This window comes from Myxocyprinus asiaticus, chromosome 8, assembly GCF_019703515.2.
Source record: "Myxocyprinus asiaticus isolate MX2 ecotype Aquarium Trade chromosome 8, UBuf_Myxa_2, whole genome shotgun sequence".
In the NCBI taxonomy this organism is placed as follows: Eukaryota; Metazoa; Chordata; class Actinopteri; order Cypriniformes; family Catostomidae; genus Myxocyprinus; species Myxocyprinus asiaticus.
The window spans coordinates 33,314,482-33,338,658 of NC_059351.1; the positions used below are offsets into that span (position 1 = coordinate 33,314,482).

General features: G+C 43.0%; 1 protein-coding gene across 1 annotated transcript in view; it reads left to right on the forward strand.

The window, feature by feature from the left end:
- Nucleotides 1-1,237: 1,237 nt before the first annotated feature.
- The window catches only part of klf12a (Kruppel-like factor 12a), a 37,543-nt gene continuing 14,603 nt past the window's right edge, over nucleotides 1,238-24,177 (forward strand). Inside the window, exons 1-2 of the mRNA XM_051704421.1 lie at nucleotides 1,238-1,397; nucleotides 16,958-17,039. Coding sequence (XP_051560381.1) covers nucleotides 16,974-17,039 — 66 coding nt within the window. The 5' untranslated portion in view covers nucleotides 1,238-1,397; nucleotides 16,958-16,973. The remainder of the gene's footprint in view (nucleotides 1,398-16,957; nucleotides 17,040-24,177) is intronic.

The window sequence follows — 24,177 nt, forward strand, 5'->3', positions numbered from 1 at the left end:
TCATTATGAGGACTCTCCATAGACATAATGATTTGTATACTGTACGAACTATAGATTCTATCCCCTAACCCTAACCCTACCCCTAAACCTAACCCTCACAAAAAACTTTCTGCATTTTTACATTTTCAATAAAACATGGTTTAGTATGTTTTTTAAGCGATTTGAGTTATGGGGACATTAGAAATGTCCTCATAAACCACATTTATAGCATAATACCCTTGTAATTACCAGTTTATAACCTTAAAAAAAGTCCTTGCAATCCACATAAACCTGCCCACACACACACACACCCACATGTTGGTGCAGCTATCATTATGAAGACTCTCCATAGAAATAATGATTTTTATACTGTAGGAACTATAGATTCTATCTCCTAACCCTACCCCTAAACCTAACCCTCACAAAAAAACTTTCTGCATTTTTACATTTTCAATAAAACATCATTTAGTATGTTTTTTAAGTGATTTGAATTATGGGGACACTAGAAATGTCCTCATAAACCACATGTATAGCATAATACCCTTGTAATTACCAGTTTGTAACCTAAAAAAAAGTCCTCATAAACCACTTAAACCTGCCCACACACACACACACACACACACACACACACACACACAGGGACTGTTAAATGGTACCTACAATGTAGGCAAAACATGACCCACACACCTGTGTGCCATGGGTGTATCAGTAATTGGTGACCAGGACACATACTGTTTCAGTGGGCAGGTCATTGACATGCTGCAGCTCTGCTGATTGGCCCAGCAGTTGACCAGTGGTGGTTTACTGAGGGGGACAATTTTTGCCATATAAGCAAAATAGCTTATGAACCACAAAGTAATGCTCCTTGCTAGCATCATGACAATATGGTGTGCTCACTAACAACCCTCCAACCTTTTCTCCATCATTTAGATGCTTCTCCATTTCTTTCAGGCTCTGTTTTTTATAGTGTTTTTTCAAGGCTTCTCTCATCAATCTGCTGTTTACTTTTCTACTTAATTTGCCACTCTCTCCACCAGAGAAGTTTAAATAAAGCAACTTTACTGACACATATAAACACCTACAACTTTTTTATAGTCTGGCATCTTCTCTCTCACACATGGTCGTACAGTACATACACCCACTCACACACACACTCCTTGTCCTCTAGCCTGGCAGCCTGAGGGTCCACCCCCTCTCTTCATTCAGCCTGGTCATGTGACCTGAGCTCTGTGAGTAGAACAGCACCGTGTGAGCCATCCATTCATTTCCTCCTGAGAAACACGGAGGAGGGAAGAAAAAGAGAAGGGGGTAACATCAGAAAGTGCGACAGAGGACGACAAGGTAGAAACGTGAGAGAAAGAGGGAGACGCTCTAAGGATAGTGATTCTCGCTCTCAATTACTGAGGTTAATTAACAAGGTCAGTACTGTCCAATATGCTTTTTCTTTCAGTTTATGACTCCTGTGTGTTAGATTGTTAGTTTGTTAGACTATGGACCTGTCAGCTGTCATTGTGCTGCTAGTTAGACCTGACAATATAAATTAAAGTTTTTTGACCGCTTTACTGATAAATAAAGTGAAATATGAATATTATTACAAATGCTAATATAAGCTGAACATTCCATCTTGTCAGTGTAAACATAACTGTAAGGGTAAACAGTAAAGCCTCTTTAGAAAAAAGTAATCTCTGTCATAAACAGTGATAAGAAATATATGAAAGAAGTAATAGTGCTCAACTTTAATAGTGTTATGGCTATTGCTATAATGGCAGAAGTAGGCTATTTTCTGGAGGCTTTTTTCAACTTTTGTTGATATGATTGCTGAAATATTAGCATAATTTTAAAATATGTGCCTACTGACTTTATGACCTCAGTAGTTTGGGCTGAATTCTCAGTACATCCCTCATAAAACCCCATTTACAATTAATCATATTACTGGAATGCATTATTTATAATTTAATAGAATTTGTTTACAGTACTATTGATGTCTTGTGTTTAGTTTTTATTCTATAGGGTCTCTTCCTGTTTTTAAGACAATAAGGTCCTATTAAGGGGTGCTTTAGCAGTCCAAGGTGTACAATGCTTCTCATAGTCAATTAAAACAGTTTACTGAACACTTACATATACTGTCTATACCTATAATATACCACTTTTAGAGCTCTATTTTTCTGGTGGGTACATTAAGCACTTACAAAAGACTGGTATTGCACTCTACTGTTCTCTCTCTCTCTCTCTCTCTCTCTCTCTCTCTCTCTCTCTCTCTCTCTCTCTCTCTCAATTCAATTTTTTAAATTTCAGTTGCTTTATTGGTATGACTGTATGTTACAATGTTGCCAAAGCACAAGTTATAATCAAATCAAACAGAGTAGAAACATGTGTATAACATAAATCAACAGATTTAAACTGTGGATGGTTGGAACATAGTAATTAACAAACAATTATCTCTAAGTAATTAATCTCTCTCTCTCTCTCTCTCTCTCTCTCTCTCTCTCTGACATCTTTTTTAAACAACAATACATGATAAATGCAGTATGGCATATACTGTACTGAAATACTGAGTAAACAATGATCAGGCTCAAGAACAGTAGCTTTGTCTTAAACCAGTAAGGTACTAAAGCTCTTCTGGGGCTGTTGTATCTGTTAGCCTGATTGGCATGGATGGTTTTGCCTCTTCCCATCTGCCAGAGGTCTTCCATGTAAAATATGTGACAAGGTATCACCACCCAAGTCAATCAAACCTTCAAAGCTCTAAAAAGAATTAGAAATCCTTCAAGAAACCGCAGCACTAGTTAATCACATTTTTTAAGCAGCTAAAAATATACAGCATCCTCTGCACCACAGAACAGAAACTGTAACTGAGAGAGTTCCCCCAGAGTGTCTATTGGTGTCTGGTGTCTGCCGTGTCTACACCGGATGAGCTTCATGCTGCAGTTGCAGGGTGAGGAAGTTCGGGGGTCACTGGGTCTCTTGTTTTTGGAAGCATTTTAGCATCAATAAAATAAGCAAACATTCCCCTCACTTTGGCCATTGGATGGCCCAGTGAGCTAGCTAGCTCTGGCAAGTTCTCCTCTTGGGGGGTGTCAATGGCCTGTAGGTTCACAAAGTGGGCGAAAGAGAGAGCTGGAAAGGTGCTTAAGGATGAATGTGTGGGCTTTGTGCAAACATGATCTAAATCGATAGTTTGAGGGGGTGTGAATCAGGTGTGGACAGTTTTGTGTTGCAAGATTCTGCAATCAGTATTGTATTTGAAATGGGAATTCCTTAGACAGCATCTATATAAATGTAATTGTGGATTTGAGACTATATTCAGCTATGGTGCACCATGTTCATTTGAATATGTCCAGTCAGTATATATTCAAGACTAAATTGGCATAGTCTTTGCTGTTGAAAATAAAACCCCAGCTTAAACCAGGCTTAGATGGTTGTGTTGGTCTTAGCTAAATTTAAATGGTCTGCACTATCAGAAAAACTCTGCAAACAGTATACCTTTAGGGGTACAAAAGCTTGAGACCAGGGCAGTACTCTCAAATGTACACACACTGTACACTTTACATGTAATTTGGCATGTGTTTGAACCTTGTCTGTCTTTAAAGGGTACATACACTACCGGTCAAAAGTTTTGAAACACTTACTCATTCTTTATCATATATATATATATATATATATTCACATTTTAGAATAGTAGTAAAGTCATCAAAACTATGGAATAACATAAATGGAACTATGGGAATTATGTTGTGACTAAAAAAAATCCAAAATAAATCAAAACTGTGTTATATTTTAGCATCTTCAAAGTAGTCACCCTTTGCCTAGAATTTGCAGACATGTACTCTTGACATTTTCTCAGCCAACTTCTTGAGGTATCACCCTGGGATGCTTTTTAAACAGTATTGAAGGAGTTCCCATCTATATTGGGCAATTATTGGCTGCTTTTCTTTATTATTTGGTCCAAGTCATCAATTTCAAAAACTAAATTTAAAATTAAATTTTAGTTTTATAATGAAATAAATTAATATGGTGGCACAATTATATTTTTGTCTACAAAACTAATTTCAAACATTAAGCATATGCCTTCAGATCAAAAGATTTTTAAGTTCATGATAAACATTTCAGTCAAGTGTTTCAAAACTTTTGACTGGTAGTGTATTAGTAACTTAAGGTGTAAAAAATGGTATGGGTGGTACACTGCCCTAGTGACATGGTGTTGTACTTCTAATGGTACAATTTTTCACATTTATCTGACAGTGTAGGTGGTCTCCCAGCCTCACCAAGCTGGTCTTCAGCTGGTCTCCTGGCTTGAGCAACTGACAAGTGCAAAAAAAACCTCTAAAACCAGGTCATATTTTTGGGAAACCAGCTAAGACTAGCAAACCAGTTTAGGTTGGTTAAGCTGTTTTTTACATATATTAGCAGGGTTGGAACTGAAGCCAGCTTAATGGAAATTTAACTTCAATCAGGCACCACAAAGATGGTCAAAGATTAGCTCAATATTTTGTGTTCAAACTGACTTTCAGTGAAATGCAGCTCTTTTTGATATAGAAACCTAGATGATTACATGCAGACATGCACTTACATACACACACACATGTGCACACAGAGAATAGAAATCAGAGGAACCAAACCTCCTTGGTGAGTCACCAGCCTGCAAAGAGTGAAGTGGCAGGGTGGTTCCTGTACAGTACGGGAAACAGCAGCTCTCCTTGGTGACTACCTAGGCCATTAACCAGAGCTCTGAAAAGGGATAGAACCAGAGCCCAAAGCGGATGCACTTCCTGCGAACACTTTGACTGAACTTTGACATCTGACCCCATGGCCAGTCCTGGTGGGGCCCGACCTCCAAAAGTGAAGGAAGCGAGGAGGAGCGAGAGACCTTCATGTGGGATCTGTTACTGGTTAGAGATCTGTCATAACTAGACAGCTGTGTTCAGCCCCATTTCTCAGGGTGCATTATTTTGCAGGAGCTAAACTCTGTGATAATGTACTTCTTCTCTTCTTTTTTAAACTCTTAGTCTTGCTCTCTCAGAGCATTTTATTTTTTATTTTCCCCAGCCTTGCATTGCATCTGTGAGTTTTCCAGCCTCACAGAGGGCAGAAAAGGAAAAACAGTTCTTACCCAGCCCTGTGACCATGCACTGCTGGAGAACAAACACAGCTGTCTTGCTCATTACGAGCAGGGGCATCATAACACTCAGAGAAGAGGGGTAATATTGTTCAGGTGCAAAAACTTGTTAGTTGTGCTCCAGAGTATGTGAAAAGAAAAATGAATGTTGATATGTAGGAAACTATATTGTTTTTAGTTGTCATTATCTGTTTTGTAATCTCTAGTCATCACATTGTTTCCTTTCTCCTCTCCCCAGTTCTCTCTCTCTCTCTGCGTTCTTCTGCTCCCCTTCTCACTTTAGTTTTAGGTTTGTCTTTGTATGATGTTCAGTCTCTGGGTGGTTAGCGGTCACGCTAGTTAGCATGCTTGGTTACTGGCACTCACGCTGCTCTTTAGGGGTGGAATCTTTCCTGGCACCGCTCTAGAAGAGGCTCAGGCTTTCCCACAATGCTGAGGACAGCTGGGGAGGGCTATCACTGCCACCCCCACCCCCCCCACCCCAGTCCCACCCCGCCTCCCCAGTCCGCACAGCCTAATGGGAATGTGAGCAGATCTCTTCCAGCTGTGAACAGGCAAGACTTTCAAGCACCTTATTGGGTGGTTTTCAGGGAAAGGCGATATATCAAATACTCACTGTAAGCTTGTGATGATTTTGCTGGCAAAATAAAATTAAGCAACAAAGGGAATATCATGGTGATTTTAAAGGACATGTTATATCACCCTATAAAGACCATGACATTAGACTAATTTTGTGATCCATCCTTATTCTGCAACTTGTGAGTATGAGAGCTTTAAGATGTTTTAATAGCATCTCTCATTACAATTTCTGTAGCAAAAATGGTGATCGAACTGGTAAGTTTGATTCATTTCCGTGATTCAGTTCATCCGTGAATCAGTTCATCCTTGAATCAGTTAATTAAATGATTCTCGATTCAAAACTCTGATTCAATTATTTGTTTGGGTCATCACTCAGAAATGTTCACCTTTCCAAATGTAGGTATATTGGTTAATACTGTTATTAAAATGTACTGTTACATGTACTGTATATTGGTGCATATTAATGAAAATGTCTTCTTAGTGTTTATTTAGTTAAAAACAGTGAAAACGGCTTTATTATTCATTAGATTATTAACAAAAATTTTACTATATTAAACTTATTGCATTAAACATCTTGAATCTAATTTAGTACAATGACTGTTTGTTTGTAATTACGGTTCCTTTGTCTGAAGAATAAACACAATTTTAAACCAGTTCAGAGAAAATACATAAAAATCAAGAGCGAAAAACATCAAAAGCCTGAAATAATGTAGATAATATTTTTTTAACTACTTTAAGGAATAGTTCACCCAAAAATGAAAATTTGCTGATAATTTACTCACCCTCAGGCCATTCAAGATGTATCTGAGTTTCTTTCTTCATCAAAACAGAATTTAAGACTTTTAGGATTTCATTTCAGGCCTCCTCCTCTAAACAATGCAAGTGAATGTCCTCCATTTTTTGATGGTCCAAAATGCATATTTAGGGTGCATCAAAATTATCCACACGACTCCAGTTGACAAATAAAGTTCTTCTGAATGCAAACAATTGATTATTCTGAGAAACAAAACAATACTTATATACTTTTTAACAACAAATGTTCACTTCTGTACATCTCTGTGACATGCGCTCATGAGAGGGATGACGTAAGCTCGTTGGTAAGGTCACGCGTCACGTGGAGGAGGAGGCAGGAAGCGCGTTGTATAAGCAGGGTGAGAGACCCAGGTTCGTATCCACATTGAATCCAGGAATTTATCATGTTCACTAATATTTCATTATTACTGTTTAGGTTTGGGTTGGGGATTAGAGTCCATAAAATATGCATTCCTCTCCATTATATTACATCCTGTACAGATGAAAGGAACTTGCTTCACAACTAGATTTTGGTGACCTCTCCTGGACATAAAAAGAGCTCACATGTGAATATACACCCTACAACACTTACCACTTTGGCCACTGGGGGCAGTGTTTTAAGGTTCGGTCAGCATGTACTGATTTTTGCTAAAGAAAAGTCGACCTACTTTTTCCGATTTCACTGTGTGATCAGGCTGCCACTCCAATACTGTTGAGAATGTTTTTGATTCGCTTCTGTATCTATATTGTTCCCTTTCGAAAGCAAGTATTGATCAGTATTGTGAAGACTGCAAGACAGAACACCCTATAAAGTGCACAATGAACTGCTCAGCTGAGCACAATGAACTCTAAACTTCAGAGAAGACCATTAATTATGATTTAGACCAGGCCCACTTTGAGAGGCTGCCCCTTAATGGTAAAACAGGAAGCAACTCAACACACAGTCACTGTGTATATATCGGAATTGTTTGTCAGTGTATTATTGTGTATGTATTGCTCATTTGGGAATGATGGTTCATACACATTTTCCTGTGCCCCTGTTTGTTTGGAGCAATCATTTTCAAGTAACACATTTTTCACAAACTCCTCACAATTGATGCTGCAGCATTGTGCAATATTGCCTAATAACATGACCTTCAGATATTGTGCAACCTGGTGTGTGCCAGACCTCTGATAATAAACAGTTTGACGGCATGTGGTTCAATAGTTCAAGTCAAATTACACACATCTGTCTCACCCTATCCAGAGGAATACCAGAAAGAGAGCTTCAGATGTTTCTGGCCTGCTGTCTTCATGGAAGAGAGCACAGCAAACTAGTCCAAGCTGTGACCAGGAGGCCATTTGTCATATGTTTGGCCTAATCAGAGACCAGACTCGGTTGCAAGTTTTTACTATTCACCATAGTAAAAGGAGCACTAAAACTGGTCTCATACCTGCAATAATAGAGTTGTTACAAATGCTGCAGAACTCTGGATAGTCTTACAACATGCAGCATAGTGTCAAAAAAAGAGAAGATGAAGAAGAAATTACAGACAGGAAGACAGGAACGAAAAAATGTACACTGCATCTCAAGGTTTCGTTGAGTAGTTTGCATGGTAGGAAAAACATCTTGAGACACTTTCACTCTTCAGAGTGCACTTGTATACAGTATGTCAGTCTGAAGTACATTTTATCAAGGAACGGAAAAGATGGTCGTTGGATTATATTCCAGTTTTCCAATAAATGTTATAGACATCTATAGACATTCCATTTATAGACAATATGTCTTGACCTGCTGTCACCTGAATGGCAAGAGGCAAGAAGGTCCCACATGAGGTCAGTAAATACTAACCTATGTTCGGTTCACACTGATAGATTTAAACTGTGGGGTTCCAGGTCCCCCTCAAATCAATAACAGATGTGAAAGTTAGTGTGTTCAGTCCTACTTCTCTCTGAAGGCAAGTGGAAAATACAGAAGCCTGATTTCAGAACTAAATTTGAGAAACCTCCAGGAGATGTTCTGTAGTGTTTATTTATTTATTTTTTTTTTTGATTTTTTTTGAAGAATGTGAGGAGCAGATGAATCCTCACACAAAGCATTGATTGTAAAGCTGAGAGAGAAGACCATTCCATCCATGAAGAGCATTCAAGGCTTTCATACATCAAAATCTTGTCCTTAATGTTTATTATTGTAGTCATAATTCCAAAATCTTTTTACAACTGCTGACAATGGATCACCACTAGGTACGAGTGAAATGGCCAGCCAAAAGGTCCCTCAGTTGTATCATGTGTCCTTTAATATTTACTGACTCAAAGATACTGAACTCTTCTGCCATTTAGAACTCTTCAATATTGATTGGCAAAGAGAAATCAATAATAGGAACAAAGAGAACATCAAGTCAGTTCAATGGCGAGATATGTTCAGATGAACTGTTCAGATCAAGGAGAGGTCAGTTTGGAAAAATTGAATGTTTACATTTGTGGCCGAAGCTGTTCCTGGCATTGTTTGTATTAAAGGGCCTGGCCAATTCATTCTTTAAAAATCCACTTTAGTTTCTTCAAATAATGTAATAGCAAAATTGTCCTGAAGAACTCCTCACAACAACAACAACAACAACAACACACACACACACACACACACACACACACACTCCTCTTTTCTCTTCTCTCACTTTTTCTCTCTTGGAGGTTTGACAATGTCCTGGCTCTATCCGACAGATGTTGTCCTGCCAAGGAAAATGAGCTCTGTTGAAATGGAAAGTCTGAAGTCACACAGTGCTTTCTGGCAAGAGACAATTACACAAAGCAGGAGAATCCAGAAGAAGTCTGCGTCTTGGTGATGGATCCAAACACTGTTGCTGGATCTGCTCAACTTTTCAGCAAACAGTTAATAAGATCAATTTTAAAGAGGAAAAGTTTTATCTTGGATCTGTGTCCTAAGGTTTTATGAGTGAAGACCCAGATGTGTGTGTTATCTGTCCTGCGGAGGAAGGAGAAAAGGGAAGAGTGGAGATGAAGGAGATGTTTGTACAAGAGGCTTTGTGGGTAAGGCTGGTTATCAGTAGCATGGCAGCGGGAAGGAAGCAATGACCCAAGGTTACATTCTGATGAAACTGCCCAACATCTACACAAAAATGTTGAATCATTGCAAAGAATGTGCTAAGGATGACTTGCTTTGTTAGACCTCCGGTGATAGCATTCTCAAATCCACATTAGGTCTATTTCTGGACAAAGAAGAAAGCTGAGGGGAAACCATCATAAGATAGCAAATATGATCAGGTCTGAACCAAAATGCAAAGTTCTAATATCTAGTAAGCTGCCTTGATGTCTGCTGCCTATACAGACAGCTGCCTGACTAGGAAGCATACTTCCAGGATTGGAACTCCATAAGTGACTAAACTGGAATGCTCTACATTGGCAGAAACTTCATAGGACACCAAATAGAGCTCCTCAAGAGAAGCGCACAGGAGAATCAGCTCACTATTAGTTCCAATAGTTTGATGTTAGCATGTGTAAAAGTTAACAAAACAATATTCTAATAATCATAAAAATATATAGAACTCACAAATATTGAGTAAAATTATGTATTTATTTATTTGTAATTTTTATTGATAGTATAATATAAAAATCCAAATAACTTTACAGATCTTTATTGTAAAGGGTTTAAACAATATTTTCCCTGCTTGTTCAATGAACCATAAATAATTAATGAACATGCACCTGTGGAACGGTCGTTAAGACACTAACAGCTTACAGATGGTAGGCAGTTAAGGTCACAGTTATAAAAACTTAGGACACTAAAGAGACCTTTCTACTGACTCTGAAATACACCAAAAGAAAGATGCCCAGGGTCCCTGCTCATCTGCGTGAACGTGCCTTAGGCATGCTGCATGGAGGCATGAGGACTGCAGATGTGGCCAGGGCAATAAATTGCAATGTCGGAACTGTGAGACACCTAAGACAGTGCTACAGGGAGACAGGAATGGCAGCTGATCGTCCTCGCAGTGGCAGACCACATGTAACAACACCTGTGCAGGATCGATACATCCGAATATCACACCTGCGGGACAGGTACAGGATGGCAACAACAACAGCCCGACTTACACCAGGAACACACAGTCCCTCCATCAGTGCTCAGACTGTCCGCAATAGGTTGAGAGAGGCTGGTGGCTGTTGTAAGGCAGGTCCTTACCAGACATTGGAAACAACGTTGCCTATGGGCACAAACCCACCTTCGCTGGACCAGACAGGACTGGCAAAAAGTGCTCTTCACTGACAAGTCACGGTTTTGTCTCACCAGGGGTGATGGTCAGATTCGCATTTATCATCGAAGGAATGAGCGTTACACTGAGGCCTGTACTCCGGAGCTGGATCGATTTGGAGGTGGAGGGTCCGTCATGGTCTGGTGCGGTGTGTCACAGCATCATCGGACTGATGTCATTGCAGGCAATCTCAATGCTGTGTGTTACAGGGAAGACAACCTCCTCCCTCATGTGGTACCCTTCCTGCAGGCTCATCCTGACATGACCCTCCAGCATGACAATGCCACCAGCCATACTGCTCGTTCTGTGCATGATTCCCTGCAAGACAGGAATGTCAGTGTTCTGCCATGCCCAGCGAAGAGCCCAGATCTCAATCCCATTGAGCACGTCTGGGACTTGTTGGATCGGAGGGTGAGGGCTAGGGCCATTCCCCCAGAAATGTCCGGTAACTTGCAAGTGCCTTGGTGGAAGAGTGGGGTAACATCTCACAGAAAGAACTGGCAAATCTGGTGCAGTCCATGAGTCCACCAGATACTGACTGTTACCTTTGATTTTGACCCCCCCCCCCCCCTTTGTTCAGGGATACATTATTCCATTTCTTTTAGTCACATGTCTGTGAAACTTGTTCAGTTTATGTCTTAGTTGTCGAATCTTTTTATGTTCATACAAATATTTACACATGTTAAGTTTGCTGAAAATAAAAGCAGTTGTAAGTGAGAGGACATTTCTTTTTTGCTGAGTTTATTTATAGTCAAAATTGATCTTGCTTCATCCACCATCATGGATTTTTTTCTTTTCTATACTGAGCTCGTTGCAATGGATTCTGGGGTTGCCATCTCAGTGAAGGATACATGCGCAGACTGATCTCACTCCGAATTCGTAAAGTATGTCAAAAGTTCTGCTGTTGGAATTGGTCTGTGCTTACCAAAATTTGAACCACTGCCCCCTGTGGTTGAAGCTGGAAGTGTTTTTGAGCATATGGGCACATGTGAGCTCCAGTTTGCGGTGAAATGTCCACAGTGTGGCAGCAAAAGTGAGTTGTATTCGTAGTTGTAAATTACAAAATACAGTCAACAGGAATGCATATTTTATTAACCCAAACCAAACCTCAACCCTAAACCTAACCGTCAGTAAAGTAAAACATTTATTTTAAAGGGAAAATGCAAACTCTGGTTTAAACTCATTATTGTTTTTGTGAATACTTCCTGGTTTCCATGGGACCTGTGTCTTGGAGAGTAGCACCAGACGGAAAGTAGACAACTGAATTGATGCAAAAATGTCTGATGGGGATGGCGCTTGTCATTATTTCAGCAGAATGGGGTTGATTTCAGGGTACTGTCATGAACATTTAGAAACAATTTCCCATGTGATCTTGTTGATATATGATGCTGCCTTAGATCTTGGCCAAACGAGGTAGAAGGCAGCATATGGGTGCTACCTGCCTTTTTCAACAGTCTTGTGTCAGGAGCTCTCCTGTGATGCCTTAAAATGTTTTCTAGGTTTGCAGTTCCTAGTTTTGTAACAGAGCAATTGTTTGGACATCTGGATATCCATCTTTAGTGGCATGCTGTGTCTCATTATGAGTGAGGATGACCTTTCCTAGGATTTCTGACACTATGGCCACTATATCAAAGATGCCAAAGAAAATCTTTTAAGTGCTTGGAAAAATTTCTCCAAATACAAATTTGTCAGTTTACCACATAATTTAGACCAAGTGTAAGGGAAATGTCAAATACCACAAAGGCCAAGCAACCAAACCATTCTAATGGCTGTATCTTAGAACAAAACTCTAAGCCTCATAGATGTTGTATGAGGTGTTATATAGTATGAGGTGTTAAATACTATATACACACGTCTGTGTAACACATCTTGCCCTCCACTGTATAGTCATATGTCAAGTGGGGTGCTGATTAGCCGCACCTGGGTGTGGTGTGCAGCAATGCTTTAAAGTGGGATTCCTCTTTATAAGCACATTCACAGGGTGTATCAGTAAGTGTAGTGTCCTCAGATTGGTGCCATTAAAGTGGGTTTGGGCGTTCTCGGTCTCGAAACACACTGGCATTCGCATGGATGTACACAGCATTCAGGAGCAGGGATTTTAAGTGGGCACAGCCCATTGGGACCCCACCCGTTTCCTCTCACTTCCTGTCTGCCAGGGATTACAGTCATACACACACGTACAGAGGTAAACTAACCAGGTCAACAGAAGCTAAAACAATCAACAGTTTGCAGCCTCTAATGAATCTGCAAGTGCTGCAGTAACAGGAAGAAATCAGGTGATTTCCAGATATAATTCACCTCCTTCACTTAATAGTGCTGCTGAGCTATTAGAGCAGGACTAACCCTGTGGCATCCAATGACCGGGGACCATTCAGACTTTTGCAACACTTATGAATGCTCTTTATGCAAGTATGTGAGCACATGGATTACTGTGTTTCATTCCTGAAATTAATGTTTTAGTGAAAATTCACAATGTTGGAATGATGGCCTGTAAGATTAGATTAATATTGTTTTAATAATTTGCTCAAATGTGATTACCTTCCAGTAAAGGATTGTGCAATGGTGACATGACCAGATATATTTCATAATAGCATTAATGAAGCAGAAGTTTAGTATGCATTACACTGTAAAAACAAATGTTTTGTTAGGTAACCTAAAAGTGGTTTATGTGGTAACATTTATATTATAGGAATATGTTGGGTTCAATACAAGTCACACTCAATCCAACAGCAATTGTACCATACCACAAAAATAAATGTTAACTTTTCACTCCTTAAAAAAAAAAAAAAAAAAGCAAAAATCTGTGTAACAGTTAGGCACTTATAATGGAAGTGAAGAGTCAAACCGTAAACGTTAAAATCCTCACTGTTTAAAAACTATAGCCACAAGATGTAAACAATATGCTTGTAAACATGATTTTAGTGTGATTAAATCTTACTAACCTTTTCTCTGAACTTCATGGCCATGACACTAACACTGAAAACCCTAAAATGACCAAAATGATCTAAAATGTAAACAACTTCACAGCTCAAGTAATAAACAAGTTTAAACAGAAAATTGAATTTAAAAGTTTTATACAATTATAACTGTACACATTTCTGTCTTTAAACTATCCAGGAAATGGTCCATTCACTTCCATTGTAAGCCCCTTAAGAAAAGGAGGGATGAGTGGAAATATACAGTATATATATATATATATATATATTTATTTATTTATTTTATTTATTTTTTTTTTTGTAATCAGCATTATGACACAAATGCTGTTGATTGAGCTTGTATTGAACCCAGAATATTTCTTTAACTGGTTTTATTCAAGGCAAAAAATTGATGTAATCTGAATAAATCAAACCGACATATTAGAGTACACCAATGAAAGTAATTGTTATGTGTTAGATCAAGTAGAAATAGATCCTTGAGATAACAATTGCAGGTTACTTGGGCGTCACTAGGGCTGGGCTTCTGGGGCTTGAACCCGAATTTTTTCTTGTAGTGATGTTAGTAGATCACGTTGATACAAACATATTATATTTTAATATTTTATAAAGTAGTATATACATAAATTATACCTTTCTTTCTTCAATATCGATAACACCAAATAACCACCACACCATAATCAAAGTACAAAGTACACACGCTATTATGTTGGCAGTTGCTTTCCAGCTCACGTGCATGTGCGCTTGCAAGACGAGCTCTCGTGAGTCGTGACCCGCGATTGTGGCTGTGTCTGGTCAGCATTCTTGTCTTGGTGAGATATTGGGAACTGTGTTGATATGGCCCATCCCGTTAGATGCAGTAAACACCAAACCTAAAGATATATAACCCTGAAAACAAAGAGTAATATATAGGTACAGATGTGCTCAAGGAATTTGCTAAATTTATGACCCGAGACAGGACATTTGCATTTTTTGCAAAACTCTTTTATGAAGACACGAATCAGTGATGGATGTAATTGGATTACAAAGTAATTAGTTACTGTAATCGAATTACTTTTATGCACAAAAAGTAGTGTAATACATTACATTTTAAATTCTTGTTATCAGTTTACTGTTACTGACTTTCAATAATTTATTACTTTTGAGTACATATTTGGGATACAAATATTTAAAAAAGAAATATTATTTATGTGTAATTTAATTGAAATGTGAATTCATATGTTCATATGTATGTCTGTTAGCCTTTCTGTGACAGCTGAAGAGTGTGCGACAATGACCAAGGAGAAAATAGACATCTTTTGTTTTATTTGTTGAGCGGAAAAACAAAAAAAGTTTTTTAGAAAGTAACTTAAAAGTAATTATTAATGTGATTACTTTTTCAATGAAGTAATCAGTAAAGTAATATGATATAATTTTAGAGAAGTATTTAGTAATTTGTAGTGGAATACTTTTTTTAGTAACTTAGCCAACACTGGACACAATGTCATGAACATCACAAACTATGGAAAAACTAGAAACTTTTTTGTCATAAGCACCTGTTTTAGCCTACTCACAGCCTGCTCTCTTCTTAACTAAATACGGCAAGGTGAAAGGGACAATATAGCCTAGTGTTTTTTTTTTTTAATCAGCGTTTTCAGAACAGTGTTAAAAGCACACAATTTCAGGACCTGGGTAGCTCAGTGAGTAAAGATTCTGACTACCACCCCTGGAGTCGCGAGTTCGAATCCAGGGTGTGCTGAGTGACTCCAGCCAGGTCTCCTAAGCAACCAAATTGGCCTGGTTGTTAGGGAGGGTAGAGTCACATGGGGTAACCTCCTCGTGGTCACTATAATGTGGTTTGATCTTGGTGGGGCACGTGGTGAGTTGTGCGTGGATGCAGCGGTGGATGGCGTGAAGCCTCCACAAGCGCTATGTCTCCGCGGTAACGCGCTCAACAAGCCACGTGATAAGGTGCATGGGTTGACGGTCTCAGATGCGGAGGCAACTGAGATTCATCCTCCGCCACCCAAATTGAGGTGAGTCACTACGCCACCACGAGGACTTAGAGCACATTGGGAACTGGGCATTCAAATTGTGGAGAAAAAAAAAAAACACAATTTCTGATCTTCCAGCATATCTAAAGCTGAGACAAACGTTAGTGGGACCTTTTAGTTGTATTTTCATTAATATTTAAATATTTTATACATAAAGGACATCTCACAGATGTAACATTTAATGTAAAGCGTATGAGCCTATATTTCGATATTTCATCAAAGGATGGCCCCGTATCCAGAGGTCTGGGCTAGCCCCGAATGTCCACTGACCCTAGAATGGCTCTGGTTATCCCTTTTTTTCAGTGATATTTGTAGAGTACAATATAGTGCTAAATATAACATCATGTCCAGTTGAATTCTAGTCATTTCTGCAAATGTACATGTTTCACTCATTTTCTGCCTTCTGGAATTTGGAGGCAATTTATTCATATGACATTTATCACATCAACATTTCACTATTTAATTTACTGTTGCAAGGTTTAAATTCTCAAATAAACACCCACACAAACTCATGCACACACACGCACACGCACACACAAAATCACAAACACAATACAGCACTCTAAAATCTGTGATAAATCCTAATGATACATTTTTGCTCACTAAAACTATCTGTTGTCATGTTTAATGATATCTGAACTGAATTTAGATACATGGGCCTTACTCAGCTGCTGACAACTTGCCATTTCTGTATTGTAATTTACAACGTAACTCTAAAACAGAGACTACAATTCTGAGCAATCAAAAATATATATTACATTATTATGTTACATTATTATTGATTATCATAACAAAAAATTGAGCAGCCAATAGAGTCAGAGGTCTTTTGAGCTGCCTAGTGTGTTCACTCTTAGGGATGTAAACAGAATGTGATATTTATCTTATAGATCAATTTCAAAATAAACTGATAAATGTAAAACTCAAAGCATATGTTCTGATCTTGAAAAAAGAAAAACATGATTTTAAAATATCTCTGATAGTAAAACACTTCTTATAATGATATATTAGTGCATTAATAAACCCTCTGGTCTGCTCTCTAACATATGTTTATTGTTAACCTCACACAGTCTGTGTATTGGTCTGTCACTAAGCACAACTTCCTACATGATCAGTGACATGAATCAATGATTGAAAGCTGTTTGCCTGTGGTGTCATCACAGCTACAATCCAACACATTGGATTCCTTTGTTCCTTAATGCAGCTAATTATCTGCAGAACAACACACTGTAAATCAACACTTGATGTTATTGAAGTCAAACACTATTTTTCTGTCATCTTTCACAGAAATAGTGCTATCAGGATGCTGATGCTGGATGGAATGCCATCCCTGCCAGTCAAAATTGAGCCTACGGAGTCACAGAGGCAGGTAAGAGGTCAAAGTTTACCACACTGGTGTAGTCACTAGGGGCTTTTAAAACTCAAGTGTTTGGCACGTGATAAGTCCTGTTTCTCTTTGCTGCACCTCACTTGTGAGCAAAATATGATACATGTTGACAGAGGTGTCTTGGTACATTCCAACTGCCCCCTCAGAATTTTTAACCATGTGGATTTTGAATGCAACTTCCAAATAAATATTTATGTCTTTAATAATAAAGGTGCTTAGTTATTGTAAGTAAAAAGGTGTTCCCTATCTGTCACTCACTCGACGTTGTGTCAATGTAGTGACACTAGGGGTCACTCTTGGGAGCCCAGAACACCTCTGGTCTTTGATAAAAGGCCAATGAAAATTGGCAAGTGGTATTTGCATGCCACTCCCCCGGACATACGGGTATAAAAAGAGCTGGTATGCAACCACTTATTCAGCTTTTCTCTTCGGAGCCGAACGGTCATGCTCACTGAGCTGAATTTCTACTGTTCATTCACCTCTGCTGGATCTGACGGCGCATTTCAGCGGCTTCTCCCTCCTCTGCACTGGTGCACTGAAGAGAACGCCCCTGGGCGCTTCGGCAGAAAAGAGAGTATATTTTCTGAAAGAGCTTTTTCCTCTAAAAGAGTATATTTCTCTAAAAGAGCGGCACACATGAAATGTCTTTTTAAAGACACGTCTTTTTAAAGATGCCTTTCCGATTGTTGTTATTCCTGGTTGCGGTCGTTATCTCTCAACTTCGGATGGTCATGATCGCTGTCTTTCGTGTCTGGGCGCGACCCACACGGAGGCAGCGTTTGTGGATGGTTCATGTTCTCACTGCAAGAACATGACCATGGCAACGTTGTGGTTGCGGCTTGCTTTCGTAAGAAAGCAAGCCACCCCAGCGGATCCCCGCCTCGGTCCTCCAACCTACGGGTATGAGGCCAGCGTGGCTAGCACTGGGGGCGATTGGGGGAACCCAATGGGATCGCCTCTGCCGGGTATCCCCCGTGGACCTCCCATTTCCCAGCACTCTCGTCTGCCCCAGTCGGGCTTCCAGATGAGTCCGCCGGCTCGTCTCACGGAGAGTCTGGCCTCTTGTTCGGAGCCCGCAAAGATGATGAGCTCTCGAGCGCAGCATCGTAGAGCGGGCTTGTCTAGTCAGACGCAGAAGCCTCAGCTAGGCTCCTGCCCTCGGGGACGATTGCCCAGTCACAGGCTGATGCTGAAATGACGGACATGCTTTCCGGGGCGGCCATGAGCGTCGGGTTAGAGTGGAACCCTCCACTCTCCCCTGAACCCTCGCGGCTTGATGATTGGTTCCTGGGCTCGCGGCGCCACTCAAAGCAGCCACGCCCCTCTCCAGTGCCTTTCTTCCCGGAAGTGCACGAGGAGCTGACGAAATTGTGGGAGGCACCTTTTACTGCCCAGCCCTAATTCCGCAGTTCCCCCGCCCTCACTACCTTCGATGGCGGGGCGGCCAGGGGCTACACGGCGATTCCCCCAGTGTTTAAGCGCTTGTGGTGCACCTATGCCCGCAGAGCGCCGCCACCTGGTGCGGACGCCCTAAGCTCTCGTCCAAGCCCTGTAGGTCCACGTCGTCCCTGACAGCTAAAGCCTACAGCGCTGCTGGACAAGCCGCCTCTGCCCTGCACGCCATGGCTCTCCTGCAGGTCCACCAAGCCAAGGCGTTGAAAGAACTGCACGAGGGTAGTTCCGCCCCGGATTTGATGCAGGAACTGCACTCGGCGACAGACCTCGCTCTCCGAGCGATGAAGGTCACAGCGCGGTCTCTCGGGCAGACAATGGCCACATTAGTGGTCCAGGAGCACCACCTTTGGCTCGACCTGGTTGAGATGGGTAAGGCTGACAAGACACAGTTTCTTGCTGCCCCCATATCCCAGGCTGGCCTATTCGGCGACACCATTGAGGGCTTTGCCCAGCAGTTCTCGGCGGTGAAGCAGCAGACGGAGGCTATCCGGCACATCCTCAAGATTCCGCACCCCGTCTGCTCGTCGCCAAGGGCGTCCCCCTGCGGTGACTGCACCGGCTCTGCCGCAGCCCAGCCCCGGCGTGGAGCCCACCAGAGGAAGCAGACGCCACCCGTCTCACAGTCGGCTGCTAAGAACCCACAGAGGTCGTCAAAGCGCCCGTGAGACAGGTGACCCATGGACAACGAAGCCCACTCACCTGGAGCTGGTAAGAAGACCACTCCATCCCCCGGTGGAGGGCCGGGTGGAAAATCTTTTGTTTCCTTTTTGTTTGATTTCGCCGCATGCCCAAGTGGCTGTGGTACCCAACAGTACCCTTTTTCCCTGGGTCACATACCCGGTGCGCACGGTCGTCATCACGACTACCGTCCACGGGTTTTTCCTTGCAGGATTGGCGCTCCAGCGGTGGTCTTCCCGCCCCTGAGTGCCCAGCTGTGGCACACAGCCGCCCCCGATGTGGCAGTCTCCACGAGTTACAAGGACAGGCCTCTTCCTCCCCGTCCCAGGCTGTTCTGGGGGTGGTCACAAGGAGCCAGGTAAGTGCTTCGATGTCTCTAGACTCAGCACGGCCACGACGTGGTGTGGCACCTCGAGCTCCACCCCACCGCGAGGCCCCACCTGCCGGTACGTCCGACAACGTTGTCCCCTTGGTCCCCCTTGCTCGGAACTTGCGCTTTCCAATCCGTCGCGATGGCTGATCCGGACCGTCCGACTCGGCTATGCGATTCAGTTCGCCAGGTACCCGCCCAGGTTCAGCGGTATCCACTTCACCTTGGTCAAGGACAAAAACGCTCCTACCTTGTGCGTGGAAATCGCTACCCTCCTACGGAAGGGCGCGATAGAACCTGTCCCTCCGGCCGAGATGAAGAAGGGGTTTTACAGCCCCTACTTCATCGTACTGAAGAAAGGCAGTGGGTTGCGGCCAATCTTGGACCTGTGAGTACTGAACCGGGCCTTACACAGACTCCAGTTCAAGATGCTGATGCAAAAACGCATTCTGGCGAGCGTCCGGCATCAAGATTGGTTCGTGGCAGTAGACCTGAAGGACGCATACTTCCACGTCTCGATCCTTCCTCGACACAGACCCTTCCTGCGGTTTGCATTCGAGGGTCAGGCGTATCAGTAAAAAGTCCTCCCTTTCGGCCTGTCCCTGTCTCCTCGCATCTTCATGAAGGTCGCAGAGGCAGCCCTTGCCCCGTTAAGGGAGGTGGGCATTCGCATTCTCAACTATCTCGACAACTGGCTAATCCTAGCTCACTCTCAGGACATGTTGTGCGCACACAGGGACTTGGTGCTCTCACACCTCAGCCGACTAGGGCTTCGGGTTAACTGGGAAAAGAGCAAGCTCCTCCCAGTTCAGAGCATCTCTTGTCTTGGTTTTTAGCTGGACTCAGTCTTTTTGACAGCGCACCTTACGAACGAGCGCACCCAGTTGGTGCTGGCCTGTTTGAAGGCGTTCAAACAGAAAACAGCGTTTCCACTGAAACTTTTTCAGAGGCTCCTGGGGCATATGGCATCCTCAGCGGTAGCCACCCCACTCGGGTTGATGCATATGAGACCGCTTCAGCACTGGCTTCAGACTCGAGTCCTGAGATGGGCATGGCACCACGGGACACATCATGTGGTCATCACGCCGGTCTGTCACCGTCTTTTCAGCCCTTGGACCGACCTCTCATTTCTACGGGCAGGTGTTCCCCTAGAACTGGTCTCCAGGTGCATCGTGGTCATGACGGATGCCTCCAAAACGGGCTGGGGCACTGATTGCAATGGGCATGCAGCGCCGGCCTGTGGACGGGCCTGTGACTGCGCTCTCGTTGTATGTCACAACTCGCCCGCTGTCTCCTCCTCTGGAGTCAGCAGCACTTCAAGTCGCTGCGAGCCACTCACATCCCGGGCAACCTCAACACTATAGCGGACGCGCTGTCACGGAAGGTTACCCTCAGGGGAGAGTGGAGACTCCACCCTCAGGTGGTCCAGCTGATTTGGAGTCGATTCGGACAGGCACAGGTGGACCTGTTCGCCTCCCAAGAATCCTCCCACTGCCCGCTCTGGTACGCCCTGACCGAGGCCCCCCTCGGCATAGACGTGCTGGCACAAAGCTGGCTCCCTGGCCTGCGCAAATATGCGCTTCCCTCAGTGAGTCTACCTGCAGTGGTAGACATGATCACTCAGGCTAGGGCTCCCTCTACGAGGCGCCTGTATGCCTTTAAGTGGCGTCTGTTCACTAAGTGGTGTTCTTCCCGAAGGGAAGACCCCCAGAGATGTGCAGTCAGATCAGTGCTTTCCTTCCTGCAGGAGAGGTTGGAAGGGAGGCTGTCCCCTTCCACTTGAAGGTGTACGTTGCCGCCATAGCAGTACACCACAATGCAGTCGACGGTAAGTCCTTAGGGAAGCACAACCTGATCATCAGGTTCCTAAGAGGCACCAGGAGGCTGAATTGCTCCAGACTGTGCCTCGTTCCCTCATGGAACCTCTCTGTAGTTCTTCAGGGTCTACAGAGAGCCCCCTTTGAGCATTTGCAGTCAGCCGAGCTTAAGGCAATCTCCTTGAAGACTGCCCTCCTGACTGCGTTCACTTCCATCAAGAGGGTAGGAGACCTGCAAGCGTTCTCTGTCAGCGAAATGTGCCTGGAGTTCAGTCTGGGCTACTCTCACGTGATGCTGAGACCCCGACCGGGCTATGTGCCCAAGTTTCCCACGACCCCTTTTAGGGACCAGGTGGTGAACCTGCAAGCGCTGCCCCAGGAGGTGGCAGACCCAGCCTGGTCGTTGCTGTGTCCGGTGCACGTTTTACACATCTATTTGGATCGCACGCAGAGCTTTAGGATCTCTAAGCAGCTCTTTGTCTGCTTTGGTGCACAGTGGAAAGGAAGCACTATCTCCAAGCAGAGGATCGCCCACTGGCTCATTGACGCCATAACTATGGCATATCACACCCAGGACATGCCACCCCCGATAGGGCTACGAGCCCATTCTACCAGGGGTGTAGCAGCCTCCTGGGTCCTGGCCAGGGGTGCCTCTCTAACAGACATTTGCAGAGCAGCAGGCTGGGCAACACCCAACACCTTTGCAAGGTTCTACAACCTCCGGGTGGAACCGGTTTTGTCCCAGGTAGTGGCACGCAATACAAGCGGATAAGCCCGGGATAGCCGGCCGGGTGTATCACTTGCACATAGCGCCTTCCACCTCCTTTTGAGCTGAAGACGTGCGCCATTAATTCCCAGTAGTGTTCACAAACTTTGTTCCCTGGTTGACTTCCTCCGAGCCCTGTGGCAGTCGAGTTTTCAGAGAGACTCGCTGCCAGCCCAGTACACGTGCTAACTAAGAGTCCTGTTCTGGGGTAGGTGCTCCGCATGTGGCGGTTCCCTGTAAGGCTAACCCCATGCGATGTATATCTTCCGCTAATTCGTTTCCCTGTTGGCAAACTGTGTCTTCCTTGGGCAGAGCCCCTCTGCCCCAGTCTCCATGTTTGTAGTAACTCCTCCCCCGTTGGGTAGGATCTACCTTGAAGACTCTCCACATGGTCGGAAAGAGGTGTGGTCTCCATGGTGTCTTCCCCTTGTGAGGGACACCCCCCGACTAGACCTGGCGGCCCAATTGGATAATCCCCCTTCTATTTTAGGGAGTGGAAAAAGAGAAGGGGAAAAGAGGCCACGACTGGGTTAGCCTGTCTCTATCTTTTGGGTAGTTGACTTGTCCCCAAAGGGCCGTTCGACACTCATAACTATGTTGGGGGAGGTTACGTGTCGACCTGGTGTGCTGGCTATGAGGCACACAGTGGTCTGCCCACCACACACTGCCAGTTCACGTAACACAGTTCAGCCATTTGTGGCATTTCGTATAGGGACCCCTAGTGTCATTACATAGACACAACGTCGAGTGAGTGACAGATAGGGAAAGTCATGATTACTTGTGTAACCTCCATTCCCTGATGGAGGGAATGAGATGTTGTGTCCCTCCTGCCACCACACTGAACTACCTGCTGAAATGTCCAGACTTTGTCTCGGCTCCTCAGCATAAAACCTGAATGAGTGGTTGCATACCAGCTCCTTTTATACCCGTATGTCCGGGGGAGTGGCATGCAAATACCACTCGCCAATTTTCATTGGCCTTTTATCAAAGACCAGAGGTGTCTCGGGCTCCCAAGAGTGACCCCTAGTGTCACTACATTGACACAACATCTCGTTCCCTCCATCAGGGAACGGAGGTTACACAAGTAACCATGACGTTTGTCTGCAATGCTGTTCAAAAATTCACAAGTCTATATTGGGTCAGTACAATTTCTAGTAAAAGTTGCACCTTTTCTGCCATATTCTGTTATCTACCCACCCTCATGACATTCGAAACCCGTATGTCTTTCTTCTCGTGGAACTAAAGGAATTATCAAAATATCATATAATGGAAATGCATGGTGATCACTGGCTGTCGTGTTTAATTGTGCTTGGTTTAAAGTGAAGTTTTAAATTTGTTATGGATTTGAACACATATCCCCTTAAATGTTTATCAAATTTACAATATTTAGACCAACTAGTTTTAAACATATTAAAAGAACTCAGTTTCTTAAGAACTCAGGAGTTCTTAAGAAGTATATTTTTTCTTTGGGATCATGTGTCATCTCATTTTGAGTAGCACGAAGTGAGCCAGGACAGCCATTAGTGCACCCTAAAAAATTTCTTTTTAAAAGGTGCATGACACCGAGTTGACACAGTATGTGAATATGCTTCACTTTGCTTTTGCCATACTGATAAAAGCTTTTCCAAGAGGTGTCGATTAAGATGTCCCATGCTTGGAGTCTTCGGGATATTTGTCAGATTTACAAGCCTGGCCATATAAATATACAGTATGCACGTGCCTATCCCAACCCCTAATTCTCTTGCTCTCGTTTTTCATGCACAGGTTAGCCTAGCCTGCACACACTATCCTACATTTTGCACCCTGCTCTAGCTGTTTTAACAGTTGTCACTGCCATGTTTTTGACAGGAGAGGTCGAGTGCAGGATGTGCGTGGGCCACGCAGCCCAGCTTTGAAGTGCGTTAAATCAACAGGCAGCACAGACGCAGAAATGTGCTTCTTGTTTGAGTGGGCTCAACGCCAAGCCCCTTTTTTTTGGAAACATATTGCTCACCCCCTATTAAAACCGTCTTCACCAGAAGTTATTTGGATTCA